The sequence below is a fragment of the Cygnus olor genome, chromosome 8 (assembly GCF_009769625.2).
Source record: "Cygnus olor isolate bCygOlo1 chromosome 8, bCygOlo1.pri.v2, whole genome shotgun sequence".
Lineage (NCBI taxonomy): Eukaryota > Metazoa > Chordata > Aves > Anseriformes > Anatidae > Cygnus > Cygnus olor.
The window spans coordinates 31,301,499-31,315,862 of record NC_049176.1 but is presented as its reverse complement, the minus strand read 5'-3'; the positions used below and the strand labels follow the sequence as shown (position 1 = coordinate 31,315,862).

Sequence of the window (14,364 nt, the reverse complement as noted above, 5' to 3'; positions counted from 1 at the left end):
GGAATGAAGGGCAGAAGATAAGGTTGGCTGACTTGCTCAGATTTGAGGGATGAGAATAAAGAGCTATGCACAGACATCTCCCTCCCTGTCTAGCACAGTGAATGTGGGAAGAAGCTATGTACCAAGAAAAAAGCCCTAGTGCAGGGCACTGTGTTGGCCAGAATGCTTTACAGACGATGTATTTCAAGCATACACCACAGCATGTGCCACAATTTGTGACTCATGCCTCTGTACAAAACATGCATTTAAAGCAATACAAGTACTTAAAAAAATCACATATTTGCAAAATGTTACATTTGTGAAACATCTAAACAGAAAACACACCAAATTAAATTGTTGTTCAATGCACATTGTTGGCCTATTTCCAAACAAACGTACTTTAGAAATTACATTATACACACCAATTTGCTTTTCTTATACCCCTGCCGAAACCTGGGACTATGGAATCTCTAGATTCCATTCCATTCAGATAGATTCTCTAGATTCATTCCATTTCAGACTAGAGAGGTACAAAAGAAAGATTTAGATCCAGCATGTAAAAGCACATAAGAATAATGCACATCTTACGTTACACCAGGATGAAGATTGTATTTCTTCTTTCCAAATCGGGTCTGCTGCGCAAAGAAATCATAACGCTCTGATTTCTTCCACATGTAATAAAATGCTACACACTCACCAACTGATCTTGTTCGTACCTAGGAAATATGTGCCATGAAAATTTTGATGACTTCAAATATGTGTTTTGTCAAAAAGCTAACATTTAAATCAAAATGTGTGAAATTCAAAGTCAATGCTTCTTTATACAACCTACAAAAGAGAGGAAACTATTGACTCAAAATTTCAGAGGCCCAGAAATTAAAACACTTTGTAGTAATACTGATGACATCTCAGGGTGCTGCAGGCAAAACCTTCGGGAGAAATATTCATGTCTGTTTCGCCACTCTATTCAGACCAGAATAAGACTATAGGGATGTAGACCCTTCCTGTATGTACGCATAGCAAGACTTTTGCACTTTCCTGAACCTAGGGTTCACAGTCACAGACGATTCTGGACTTTGACAAACCAGTTTGACTACCAGTGTAGACAAAACTAGAAGTAAATATATTGATTTGTGAAAGAAATTGAGCACAAGAACTTATCTACATTTCTTAAAAAAACAGAAAGCAAGAACTACATTTTACATTTTTAAGGTGTTTACCTTATTTGCCTGAATCACATGAAAATCCTTGCCATACACTTTCAGCCCTTGTTCAAAGTTCCTGCATTCTTCTTCTGTCCAAACAGATAATTCTTCTAAAGGAATGAGATAAAGAAAACACTTTACATAAAAGCATATGGCCAGTAAAAGAGAATTTAGCGACAGAAAACATATGGCATTCAAGTTTCTTACAGCACCTTCTGACTAATGAGAACCACCTCCAGAAATTTCACTTACTGGTACAAAACTGAAAATTCTCCCTTCTAGTCAGAAGATGGGAAATTTTGGTTGGCTTAAGGAGCTCGTTGGTAGGGACTGTTATAAACAGTCCCTTATTCCTGCCCAGCTGCATGGGGGAAACGACAACAGAAAGAAGAAGAAGGGCTTAGAAACCTGGTCTCAACATTCTGCCCTAGAACCACAGGAAGCAGGCAGGTATCCTTCAACCCAGCACACAGCACAAGGAGCTAGCTCATCCTATGGACTCAAACTAGTTCCGGGTATTTGGAAGAAGCAGGGGAAAAGGCGTGGGGAATGAGATCTTCCCCTACCCCTGGCAGGAGCCAGCAATGATAGGATGTGAATTCCAGTTAGGTAAAGTAAGAAACTGTGCTGCTCACACAAAAAAATGGGAAACGGATGGGAAATCTTAGCTCCGCTGAAGCCAGAATAAACCCCTAAAAACTTTCAGTCACAGTTCTAAGAACTTAATATAATTTGGCCTTATTGATTCCTAAGGTCACAAGTAAGGACTAAAATAGTGTGAGAACAAACTGATCTTGATTTGAGCACCCTTGTCTTGTGATTTGCACAGTAAACTCTGGAGAAGCCAATTGTTTAAAAGAACCTTTTGTTAGTTGCTTGTTACTGTGAGCACAAAGATTAATACCAAAACAGCAAATGCTTTAGGCTCCAAAAGGATCTTCAAGACCAGAATCTTTTTAGTGGTATACCTTTTCAAATAAAAGGTTTTGATGCTCGCTCTCCCTTATTTAGAACCGAGAGTTATCTCATTTTTTACATGTTTGTTCCATTAACGACTGAAGAGGTGTAGAACAAAGAATGAAATACTAGGGAAATGCACAGTTCAGCTGCTAAGAACTCATTTTACATTTTAACTTGTCATTAAAGTCACAAATATAAATATCAAGCTTTGTTAACAGAAGGCTAATTTACTTGCTGTCTTTGGGGATGTACTTGTTTACACTACATCTGCTAACTTCACTCTCAGAGAACAAAAAGACATTCACTGAAGGCTGCATTTAAGTGAGCACTGATATGTAATGCTGACGTGCGGTCAAGCTCTAATAAAATGTCTCAGTCTGCTGACAGCAAAACCCGCTATCTGTGTAACAAATTAAAGCAAAGTTCAACAATAGGAAGCTAGCTTTTTGTGTATGCTCACCTCTGGCTGCTTTCACATTAAATCTCAACCTTCGTAATGATTCTTCAGTATCAAAATTGCACTTAACCAGTTCATACAATGCCTGTAAAGACGAAAAGACATACATTTAACATTCTAAATAGTGCTAAACTTATGTTGTGCCATAGGAGCATACTCAGTAAATCATTAAAACCTAATTCAAAGAGGATTAAAAATAAACTTTTTGAATGAATGTATTGCAATTTACAAAAGCACAAAGACATATTCCCTCTGTTCAATTTCCTTTTCTCTTAATTACACAACCAGGTATACACCCAGGTGAAGTATTTTAACATTTTCCTACATTGCATACATTTGTAAAATTCATGTTTTTTTTGTATAAAGACCTTTATACGTTTAGCTTCATGCATTCATGAAGCTTAGAAAAAAAAACATAATTGAGAGAACAGAACTCATTTCTGCATGATTATTTATAAATAAAATAATGCATTGATGCATAGACCAAGGTTGAGCCAAAGTGAACATTTCAATATTTGTTGACAGGAAAAAAAACATTGTATCTCTATTTCCAAAAGGAATAATAAAGCTTTTTCAAGCCCAACTTTAATTATCAGGATTGAAATAAAATAAAGGGATAATTCATTCAGTAATATTAAACTACAAATCCTATTATTGTTATATACCTGCTCATTGTCTTTAATATGTGATCCTTCAGGAATTGCATCTAGGCCTTTCTCATCACCCGTACGCCTTGACGCTTCATTTAGGAACTCAATCACTTTATCTTCTGGTAAGAAGTCAGGATTCCACAAGAGCTGGTCATCATTTTCATACACTGAAATAACCAGAACAAAAAGAAAAGCGAGCTAAAACAACCATGCAGAAGTCTGTTCTCTCCTATAAAGCCAGCACCAAGGTCCACTGCTCCTCCATCACAGTTAACACCCAGATGCCAAACATTCTGCAATCAGAATGACACTTTGCAAGGAAATTTCACTTGGACTTTCCTACTAAATCCTAGAAATACTTTCTAAAACAAAAACATTCAGGTGAAGAACATTAATTTTTAATACTACCAGATCTCTACTGTCTTTTCAGAGCTTTTGCACGAGCTTTCAGACCAGGGAAACTTTCACAGACTTACATTAATGGAAGGAACATGAACAAAGGCCATACCCTCTAAACTATCTCCTATTTTTATCTTGAATAGCCTACAAGCTTTGCAAGATTAAAACATCAGTACAGTAAAATAAAATTCAAGTTATTAAATAAAATAGAATCAGGAAAGTATCCTGACCTGCCTGTGGCCTGGTCTTCCCTGAAAGATAACTGTACAAAAACCAGCAAGAAAGTAATTTAAACACTGATTCCATTAGCTTGGTGAGCACCTCTGACTCTTGCTCAACAAGAGAGAGAAGGAGCAAGCCCCTGTGAAGGTACGGTGAGCACAGAAAGGGCCGATACAGTAGTTTGTGTGCAGCTGGAAAGGTCAGAGTGGTGGCTGGGTGCATCGCAACTTGAAAAAAATCAATTTTTACGTTAAAGTAAATAGAATACGAATAGAAAATAAATACAGAATGGAAATACAAATAGAAAAAAAATGGTAAGAAAAATAACTAAGTGTCTTGCAAAGGAAGACACCTTCATTTCACAAATAACACACACTTCGGAAATAGCCCTCAACAGTTTTCTGGGAGCTTTTTTTTCCTCCCAAAGGCTAGTCCTAATCTGATGTTTGGTTGCCCATTTAAGAAAAGGATTTTAGCTATCTTGGGATACAAACCCCATTAGAAGCAACGACTCTTTTCAGGAGACAACTGATAACTGGTTCCAAGCCACCCCTACTGATGCAAGCTAAGCGCACCGCAATGTTTACTAAGGTCCATGTCAGTAGGTCTGAAAGCAGCTTCAGCACCTTTCAGTTTTCAGAGCTACCCTTTGATTTTCAAGTCCAAGCCTTCTGAAAAACATATTGTTTAATTCTGTAGATTGTTCATAACCTGAATTTCTCTAATAGTAGCTACTTGTACTCCAGGCATAGTCCTCTGAGAGCCAGTCCACTGTAATTAGCTTAGTGCAGCATGCACGGTTGTTTTTTCTGCACACCAGCATGTCAGAACACATTCTGAAAAGCGAGGTGGTTATTCTTGAGAGTTCCACCATTTTTGTGCTTTCATTTATGGGAGTGGATCCAAGAGGACTAGTCTTCTTAGAGAACAACAAAGAAGATGGCATATGTACATAAAAGGACTAAATACATAATCTCAGACACTTGTTTTTCAGCTCTAGATTTCATTAATATTCCATCTCGAATCCTGTCAAAGACTTAATCTAAAACACGGAAAGGAAAAGGAGGGGCAGAAGATACCAAACCCCACTGGTATATAAGAGTGGAACAACCCTAGAACATCAGTGAAAATTTAACTTTCCCCTTCAACAGTTTTTGCCCATGACGTAGGCTCTGCATTCTGCAAAGAGCTGTGTGCAGGACTATGAAAAACTGTTTTATATAGGTTACAGCAGTGCATAAAACAGCTCTATCTTTTTTATTATTGGAGGCCAGAAGCCATTTAGAGCTGAGTAAATACCAGTAAGAGCAGGTGAGTGATCCATAAAGCATAATTTGCCACATCTTAGGTAAATACATAATTCAAGCTCTATTTTTAGACTGTAGCAGGAAAGCATGCAAGGAGCAACTTCACAGTAAAAAGCAGGTATTTTCTAATTTACTGTTTTCCATTTTCAGTGGAAGCTCCTGACTTCTCACATGGTTTTAAATTACATGCTCTTCAACCTCTGTGGCCACCAAGCCCAGAGCTGACAAAATGTGTCAGCCTCACTGTCAGCCCGCTCTGTCAGCAGCACGACTGATGCCCTTCTCAGTTTCCAGCCAGATCGGGCTACAGCGCGGCTACAGCAACCTGCAGCCTGAAGCAAGACAATTGCCACCGCTTGAGCATATTCTCAGATTCTAAGAAGGCATGGAGTTTTCTGCTGGTTAGCTTAAAAACTAACATATGAAAACTGCAGTCTCCAACCGACCTGCAGAGTAAATGAATTCTTAGTAATGGGCTGAATGAGCAATAAAATTTCTTCTTTTAAGCTCACAGCTGGTTTTAAACTGTGTCTGCTTTTCCTTACTCAGTTACACTGACAAAGCACTGACAAACACTCTGGTTGGGAGGGGAAAAAAAAAATAGAATAAGAGGTATTTAAATAATGACTGAAAATTTTTAAAATGTGAAAATGAAAGCTGCTGGTGCCATTTTGTCTCTTTTAACATGTTAATTCAATTCCAGCAACACCATTTCTTTACTATGTTTCACATAAACAAAATACATCAGGTGAAGAGATTAACACATTCCGTATGAAAACTTGTGTAAATTACCAAATTAGAACACAAGGGCTCAACAGGCCAGCAATATAATCTTTCTTTTCCAAGTCTCGAGCTCTGATGGTGAAGCACACGATGAACTACAGTTTGAGATTGTGGTTCTATTTTTCATTTGAAAGAGCTGTTATATTTTGCCACATACATGACTTAAGTCCAATATATCTTTTATTTTTCCCCACTAGAAACTTAAGTCAAGCAATGGCAATGGCGCTATGTCTCACCTTTTTCATTCTCTTTGTATTTGCAGATGCCAGCTGGAATTTCAGCTTGAAACATAGAGCCCACCATGATTTCCTGTTTAGAAGTAACAGAAGCGAAAAGTTAAGCAACCAGCAACCACAGCCTTGCAGGTTTTTTTAGTGAAAGGAAATATGACCATATCATTCTTTCTCTCTTGAAACTTTCATTCTTCAAAATCAAAAACAAATTGGCAAATAGGCATTATATAGAAACCTATTTCTCACTATCTAGGGAGGTCTTTAACAGTCATTACCATAAAAACATCAATATCTGTCAGGACAAAATGGAGAAAAACTGTGTGATCTATGGAGCTCAAAGTTACTAGGTAACAGATCAGCTCATTATTCACAGAAGACATACTTTTTTAACAGCCCATAATAGTTACCTTTTTCCAGTCTTCTGAGGGAATATAATCTTCATCTTCTTCGGATTCCTCTTCTATTTCGCTATCTACGAGAAATTTTCCAACACTTACTGACAAAGAAGGAGCCACGCCGGAGCCATGCTGAGCGAGACAGCCCGGGATGTCTCAGCGAGCTCCTGTGCAAGGGTGAGGGGAGGACACGAGCCCGGCCACCCACCCGCAGCCCTGCTCTGCCTCCCGGCCGCCTTATCTAACACCACAGAAGTGCAAATGGCAGTGCGAGTGACGGACCAGACGCCCGAGTATTGACTGCTTTAAAAACAACCCACCCAACGTTCACATTTAGAACAGCTCAAGATACATGGCTGACTCTGAAAAGTTAAGGCAGAAATGAATACATCCTCCAATTTTAATGCTTCCTAATAAAACTTTGCTTTCCCTCAGCCAGCTGTGAAGCAGTTGAGATGATCCACATCCAAACTGACTACTAACAGCTACTTTCTGAAAGCGTTTTTGTGTGGACGTTCAGCATCCACACGTGGATTTCAACACCATCCTCCACAAGCTCCTAGCTCTGCTCTTCTTTCTCCCTCACAGCAGCGGTCACTGAATTTGAGGTAAACTACAGCACAACATGTGAGAAAGCCACAGGTGGGCTCTTCTCAGTCTTACTGGGGTGTAACAGGCTTGGACGTACTGCTCAGAGCTGCACAGCAGTGCTTTGAATAATGGATCATGATAGGGGGTAGCTGCCTTTCACAGCAGAGTGAAAGCAATCACGATACCTGGTTCATGTCTATGGCAAAAGACAGCATCAGCACTAAAATGATTTGTGCAGTAAATTACAATTTACATACAGCTGAACACTGTAAAAATCCAAAGCTAGTGCAATACGCTTGCATTATCCTAAGAAGAGATTTCATTTAAGATACTTGCCATCTTCTGCACAGCTACATGCTGAGGTTCCTTGACATTTTTGGATTAAAATAAACTACAGATTAAAAAATTGCATTAATTACAGATTAAAAAAAAAATCTACTATGCTATGACTATTAAGATATCAGAAGGAACCTTTTGCTTTAATTTGTGTTAGTTAAAACATAGTACAGTAGGAATTTAAACATTATCGACAGTGATGACCGGTATGTATATAAAAGTCAAAGGTAAAATATCTGTTGTCCAAATGGCCCTCCTGACAGCTCAGTACTAAAAGGTTCAAATCCCACTAAGTAAAATTGCCACAGAAATGGGAACTGCCTAAGGGGACAGCTACATAACAGCAGCTCAACAGTCTCAAACAGATGCAAAACCAATTTTTTAACAAAACAAGAGAAAATAATCTATCTACAATGCTGGCCACGGTATCAAATGTGGAATTCTTGAAATAAATTTTCTTCGTTGTTATCTCTCCCTTCATCACTTCAGGTTTAAAAATCTATCAGCCTTTTTCGGATTTCATTCCTTTTGTTTTATCTATTAGTGATCTTAAAGGTTTTATTTCCAGCTAATTTCAGTTTTTACTTTTTTATTCATTCAGACTCTCACCTTCGAATGAGTACGTAAACTAATGCCACCTGGCCTTCTCAATATGATCACACACTGTGCAGCAGTCATCTAGTTGAAATAGTGCATTTTCTACTTGCAGTATTTTTTACCTATGTCCTTAGTGTGAAGCGGCAGCTGAAGCTCTGACAGTAAGGTAATACCGTACTGAACAGCCAGGTGTTGCTGAACCCCTACTGAACGCTCCACAGCAATGCTGCAACTGCACAGCGTAGCAATGCACAGGCTGTAGACTCCACAGCAGAGTATTTGTTAGGAAGAGCACATTCCTCATTGTGCCAGTTGGTCTCCAAAGCCATTTACTGCACCTGGACTCCACGCGGAAGGAAATTTTCCTGAAGGGCACATCCGCACAAGCCAGTTTGTGGGATCATAAACTGGACTGCTACTAGGCCAGGAGTAACACAGCAAAAGGAGTTAGACTGGCTGAGAGCATGCTTTTCCAAATTGCAGAAATTCAGATTTATTTCCACATATACAACCCTTTATGAAGACAGAATATCTAGGCTTATACAAAGTGCCTTATCTGGGGAGAAGATGTAGCGTTCAGCTAAAAACAGGAATTTCTGGTGCCTATTGAGTATAATGATAATCAAGAACAGGGAAATCGAGAAAGAGAGCAAACACACGTTTGCAGATGTCTAGATGCATATTTCAGAAACAGAATACTGTGTTAACGAAGCTGTTCAAAAGCAAAGGTCAATCACAGTGAGATAACTGCTCGTAGTACTAAACTGTACATACTTGTATCAAAATATTTACACCGACGGGGGCGAATTATCTCCTGTGGATCTTGAGAAGCAACAGATGGTGCCGGGTCGTCATTAGATGACTGTGTCTCATCTTCCTGACCTGATGAATCCTTTATGGTTTCCTCCTTAAAAATAAGAAAGCAAAGAGGAGACAGGTATACCTCGTGTGTGGCAAATACTACTTGGGCAGTATTTTTTCCAAAATTGCCAACGAATCAAAACCAAACAGACATCCTCTATCTATCTGACTTCAAGTGACCGTACAGATTGTGGTCTGTTCAGACTGAGCCATAACAAATGTGTAAGCACATCGTATTATTTGCTGACCGTGATTTTAAGCAAATCAGACTCAACACTCAGATGCTAACATACAAATCAGAAACACAAACACAGTTAAACATCATGTCTAGTTTTAAAATAAGTCAAGAAAATCCTTGCAGTATTCATTTAATTTCATTTAACTTTAAATTTTACTTCAGTCTTCAAAGCCCTTCCTTATGAGTTTTCAGTAGGAAGAGCAGGAGATCTTTAATGGCTCTACTTTTCTCAATCAAACGGAAATGTTATGTTCCATAAAAATAAATGTCAATAGAGTGGTTCAACCCTACGGGAACGGTACATTGCTAAACCTGCATGCTATGTGTAAGTACATCGTTGAGTCACCAAAAGAACAAAGATAAGAATAAGTTACTTTGTTAGAAGAGAACTCACGACAACAATGGGAATTGTTACAATCAGTTAAAATGAAAAGGCTAAAAAAGACATTTTTTCTGAGGCATGTTGTCTCCATCATTCATGGGCTTTATGACTACCGGTGAGCGCTCACACCTGCTGGCTGTAGCACCCAGGCATACGGCACAACACATGGTTGTGTGTACCTTTAACAGCGAGCCCGGTGTTACCACACGTGCGGCTTAAAGCAGCTTAAAAATAGAAAGCAGCTAAGTGCAGTAGAGCTAAAAAAGCTGTAGAAAGATGTGCACTTGCAGAGAAAGCCTGAATGATTTATAAAATTATTCCACCCCCGTGGATGCATTTTACTGCCTCTCTGCTAAAAGCACCGAGTGTTGCTAGAGCTCTCCTCGTAGCCCAAGGCACCCACCGGAACGTAACGGGTTAGCTCGCTCGCTCTGTGCCCAGTCCTCCCCGCCACCTCTGGTCCAGCCCTCTGAAGGCTGGGGTAGGATAAGGGAGCACGCACTTTCGATCCAGCCACAGCTCCAAGCGTTCGGTGAAACACTGGCTGTGGTCACTGCACCGGACGGCGCCTGTGGCTGCTGCCGGGCAGGAACACATCTGGTTCTGCAGCACGCCGCAAGGTGTTGGTCCCCTACATGGGGACGAGGACTGCTCCTCTCGCTGCTAACACCTTAGCGATGGCAGACGCTGGGATTTTATCCATTTAAGAGAAAAGGGAGGCACTATCTCACACCAGCTAGTACCACAACTGGACAACCAGAGGAGGCCCTGAGAGCACAAGATGGAGGTTGTGTCGGGAAGCAGTTAAGACAAGGACGTAGAACGAAGTGGGGCTTCAGGAATGCTACTGGGCACAACAAAATTAAACACTTCTGTGCCTTTAATTTTGCATATTTCATGGTATGTAAATTTCTCTGCCTCTCCAGCTTCTTGAAGCTTTCCTAATGCAATATAACTACATATCTTTCTTCTTTCTGAACCATTCAACCCACAAAAAAACCCGATCTTTTACAGCATATAACAAGGCAGTGTGCAAATCCTAAGAACTTCATTTTTGGAATCAAGTATGTCATTTCTCATCTTTCTGTCTCATCCCAGACGTTCTAAATGGGTAAGATATCAAAGAAGAAAATGTATCCTGTTTAAACCCAGATTAGGTCATTCAACCTCCATTAATGCCTGTGATTTTTTTTGTCACTGACAGTACAAAGGTTTTCATATTTTAATGGAATTCGGGAAGCAACTCTGAATGCCACCAGTAATGGAGAAGTTACAGCTGTGCCCATGACGGGACAGGATTATTACAAGTACATACGAAATACACAAGCAGAAAAGACCCTTCTAAAATCAGATAAGTTATTTTAAGAGCACACAGGACAGGACTTTAAAGATGCTAAATTCAAAACTATACATTCTGCAAAGATATTTGAGGCCTTAGATTTAATTAACAACCTAAAACAAGCAGGGCGATTACTGCCAGGCTGACAAAATACAATTCAGATGCTGAAGTTAGAAAACTTGCAGTAACCTCCAATGCTCACAGAGGCATCTTTTAATTCAACTCCATACTTTACTGCTCAGTTTCAGTAGATCAGCTTTTCATCTTGAAACAAGTACTCAGCCATATCTATGAAGGTACCTTCAGACACTTAACACTTCAGTTAAGCCAGACAGTATTTCTGAAGGACAATTACAATTCCTTCTTACATAATGCTAAATGTATACACAATACTCTAATTTGCCTCAGCAACAGTTTGGAATGATACAGATGGAATTAAGAGCAATTAAGAGAAATACTGATGGGTAATGAAGAAGAAACATCAGAGTTCAGTACACAAAGCATCTGAAATCAACCATCATGAATGATTTCTGCTGGGATCTGGGACTTTGAATGGTTGTCTAGTACAGAATGGCTGTATGAAAATCAAATTAGTGTAAACACTTACTTTGTTTTCACCACTACAGCCACTGTTGTCATCATTATCAACATCATCATCATCTTCTCCCTCCTCCTCTTCCTCTTCATCATCTTCATCATCATCATCTTCTTGGAGTGGAATGGTACCATCATAGCCATAAAGGCTAAGTAGCTCCTGGATTGGCATATCACTTTCCTGATAAATATTCAAACAAAGTTGGAGGTTTATCAGAGGTATTTCACGTCCCACATCTGCTCTACAGCCCAAAGGTGTGCATTTCAAACGTGAGAGCAAAAAACAGATAGCTGATGAGCAGGTAAACTAAGAATGCCCACTCTAAAATGAATGGACAGTGAGAAGTTTTGGCTCCTAAGAAAAGCGTGTGGTTATTTATGCAGCAGAACTTTTAATTTCCTAATCCTTTATAAATTTATAGGAGACTTCACATACCACAAACTCTCAAAGGGGCCACAAAGTTCATTAAAAGGGCACCAGAGGGCTGCATGCCCCATCCCTACTACTTAACCAAACCACAAGCACTGCAACGTGGCAGGTAACGTCTGGTTACGTGTGTCGGAGAGATGCTTCTGATACGATCCCGCGGTGCATTCACGCCTACGAAACAAGGCACGCATTGCATTGGATCCTAAAAGGTGGCTGGACGTCCAACCAGTCATGCAGCGGGGATGTTTGCGGGTTAGGTATGTGCTTGGAGGTGGTGTCAGTGTAGCTGACTGAAGGCTACCGAGCTAAACCATCGCCTGCAATCTGTTTCGTGCCCAGCTCCAAGATGACCTCAGAAAAGAGAGGAGCAGAGATTATTTGAAGACATTACTCTGGCAGCCAAGTATGAGGTGCGATCCACACATCACACCCTTTTAGTACATGTAGAGCAAGCACACTCATTATTGGAATGTAAAAACGATGATATTCCCTTTACCACCCAAAAACTACCCAAAGAATTTGTAGTATTTTGTGCCTATCTAAAGAAACAAACAAAACGTGAGTCAGCAGCAACCACTTCAAGCAGCCAGCTACGACCCTGACAGTTTTGCAGGAAATATGAAGCTAGCTGCATGGCAGGGGCTTTTTCTACTGAAAAGCAGTGATTTTTGCAGTGTTTCCAATAATTCAGCAGAATAAGGACCTGAACTCGCAGTGCCTGGCTTGAACATGGAGTTAAATCTTTGTTTGCAGAGTTGCGCTACAGGGACAGTTCCACGCGGTTCTACAACCTGAACTTTCAATACAAAATAACACAAAAAATGCACCTCACCTATGCTTATCTCCCCTTCCTGTGCATAACCAACCCTGAGGAGTTGGATAGGGTAAGGGATTGCCTTAATTCAGCATCACCTAATATCCAGGCAAAGACAGCAGTGTTTACCTTCGCATCTCCTCATTTACAAACACAAAGCTTTAATCTAGTTGCCTACAAAAGCGGAGGTAGGTAGGAAGCAAACCTACAAAAATACGTGCAGATTTAAAAATCTTTCTATAGAGAATTCTGGTCTACTCTGAAGAGATATTTCAAACGATCCAGCCAGATCTGAAGTTCGGTGACTCCTGAGCTGTTACCAATTAATTGCATTCAATTTATTAACACGAACGATTAATTGCCAGGTCTGCAAATTAGTCACTTTAGTGCTTTTAATACCTCAGTATCCTCTATTCAGGGGCAGTATACAGAACCCTTAAAAGGATTTCTCAGAGATGAAACTCTCAGAGAGCATTTTCGAATTACCTCTCTCAGAAGATCAAATCCTTTGTTTATTATTCAGTGGTGTACGTAGCTCTAAATACGTACGTAGTGTGAATCCTGGCTGACGATCAGTGTTAGTTATCTGCTGGCCCTATACTTCTGCCACTGAACTCCTTCCCTAAGGGCCTTCATTGCTCAGCACACCTCTATTTTCTGGAAGCACACTGACACTACCTTTCACAAAATTTAAGTGTATTTAGTTCTGCTGTGTAAAACAAAGAGTAACACAGGAGTTACCTGTACTCATTGTCTGTGTGTTTCATTTTATTTTGCTTCAAAGGACTAAGCCTCTCACCCACTTACTGGGCTAGTCTTTGGTTAAGCTATATCCACAGTAGATGCAGGCCATGTGGACCCAAATTTCCTCACCTTCCCTGTTTGACTTCTTGGTCCCTACTTTATCGTTTTACAGAATGAATTCTCAGAAGTGGGGAAATCATGCTTTAATGACACGGACAACATGACAGTGCTGTGATCTTAATTAAAACCTTACAGAACGGCTATCAAAAAAATCATATAATTATCCAAACAAATGCTCTCCAGTACATTTTTGAAAGTAATATACTTTTACGGAGCACTCCTCATCACTACGCTATTTGTAGATACAGACTGAGAATTAGAAAGAACTTCTACTATCATTTGTAGCTGTGTGTGAATTATGCAACAGGGGGATTACTCTATGTTGCTTAGGAAAGTGGTATTGTATTTAGGACATTTTTCCTAGACAGAGCCTTGCAGTAGCCCACTGCAATTTACAAAGCTCCAAGTGCCTGTGACTCTCGAAGATAAAACGCTTTTGGTACCAGGATCATCATCTCTGTATCGTTTCAGGATATCGCAGAAACAGAGGTTAAAAAAAAAAGTAACATGGGTAATCAATGGCACAGAAATTTCTCAGGTGGAAGACGTTTAATAACAAGAACTGGATTATACACCGTGCATCTGGAGGAGAGGTAAGTGAGGGGGAGTGATATACCAGAGAACCGTTTCATAAGGAGCACAGAGAAGGTCAATATAAATGACTGCACTCTTCTAATTGAAGAGCTCGGGGCAGCCTCTGCAATGAACACAAAACACATCTGAAGAAC

The 14,364-nt window shown here is 39.8% G+C and overlaps 1 protein-coding gene across 2 annotated transcripts in view; it reads right to left on the bottom strand.

Annotated features, from left to right (window-relative positions):
• MIER1 (MIER1 transcriptional regulator) overlaps positions 1–14,364 on the bottom strand; it is a 35,947-nt gene that overhangs the window by 5,505 nt on the left and 16,078 nt on the right. For both annotated transcript variants that reach the window (XM_040565388.1, XM_040565387.1), the window contains exons 4-11: positions 11,542–11,709; positions 8,889–9,021; positions 6,603–6,667; positions 6,199–6,271; positions 3,267–3,418; positions 2,605–2,686; positions 1,200–1,294; positions 568–695 (exon numbers count right to left, since the gene is read on the bottom strand). In XM_040565388.1, coding sequence (XP_040421322.1) covers positions 568–695; positions 1,200–1,294; positions 2,605–2,686; positions 3,267–3,418; positions 6,199–6,271; positions 6,603–6,667; positions 8,889–9,021; positions 11,542–11,709 — 896 coding nt within the window. The remainder of the gene's footprint in view (positions 1–567; positions 696–1,199; positions 1,295–2,604; positions 2,687–3,266; positions 3,419–6,198; positions 6,272–6,602; positions 6,668–8,888; positions 9,022–11,541; positions 11,710–14,364) is intronic.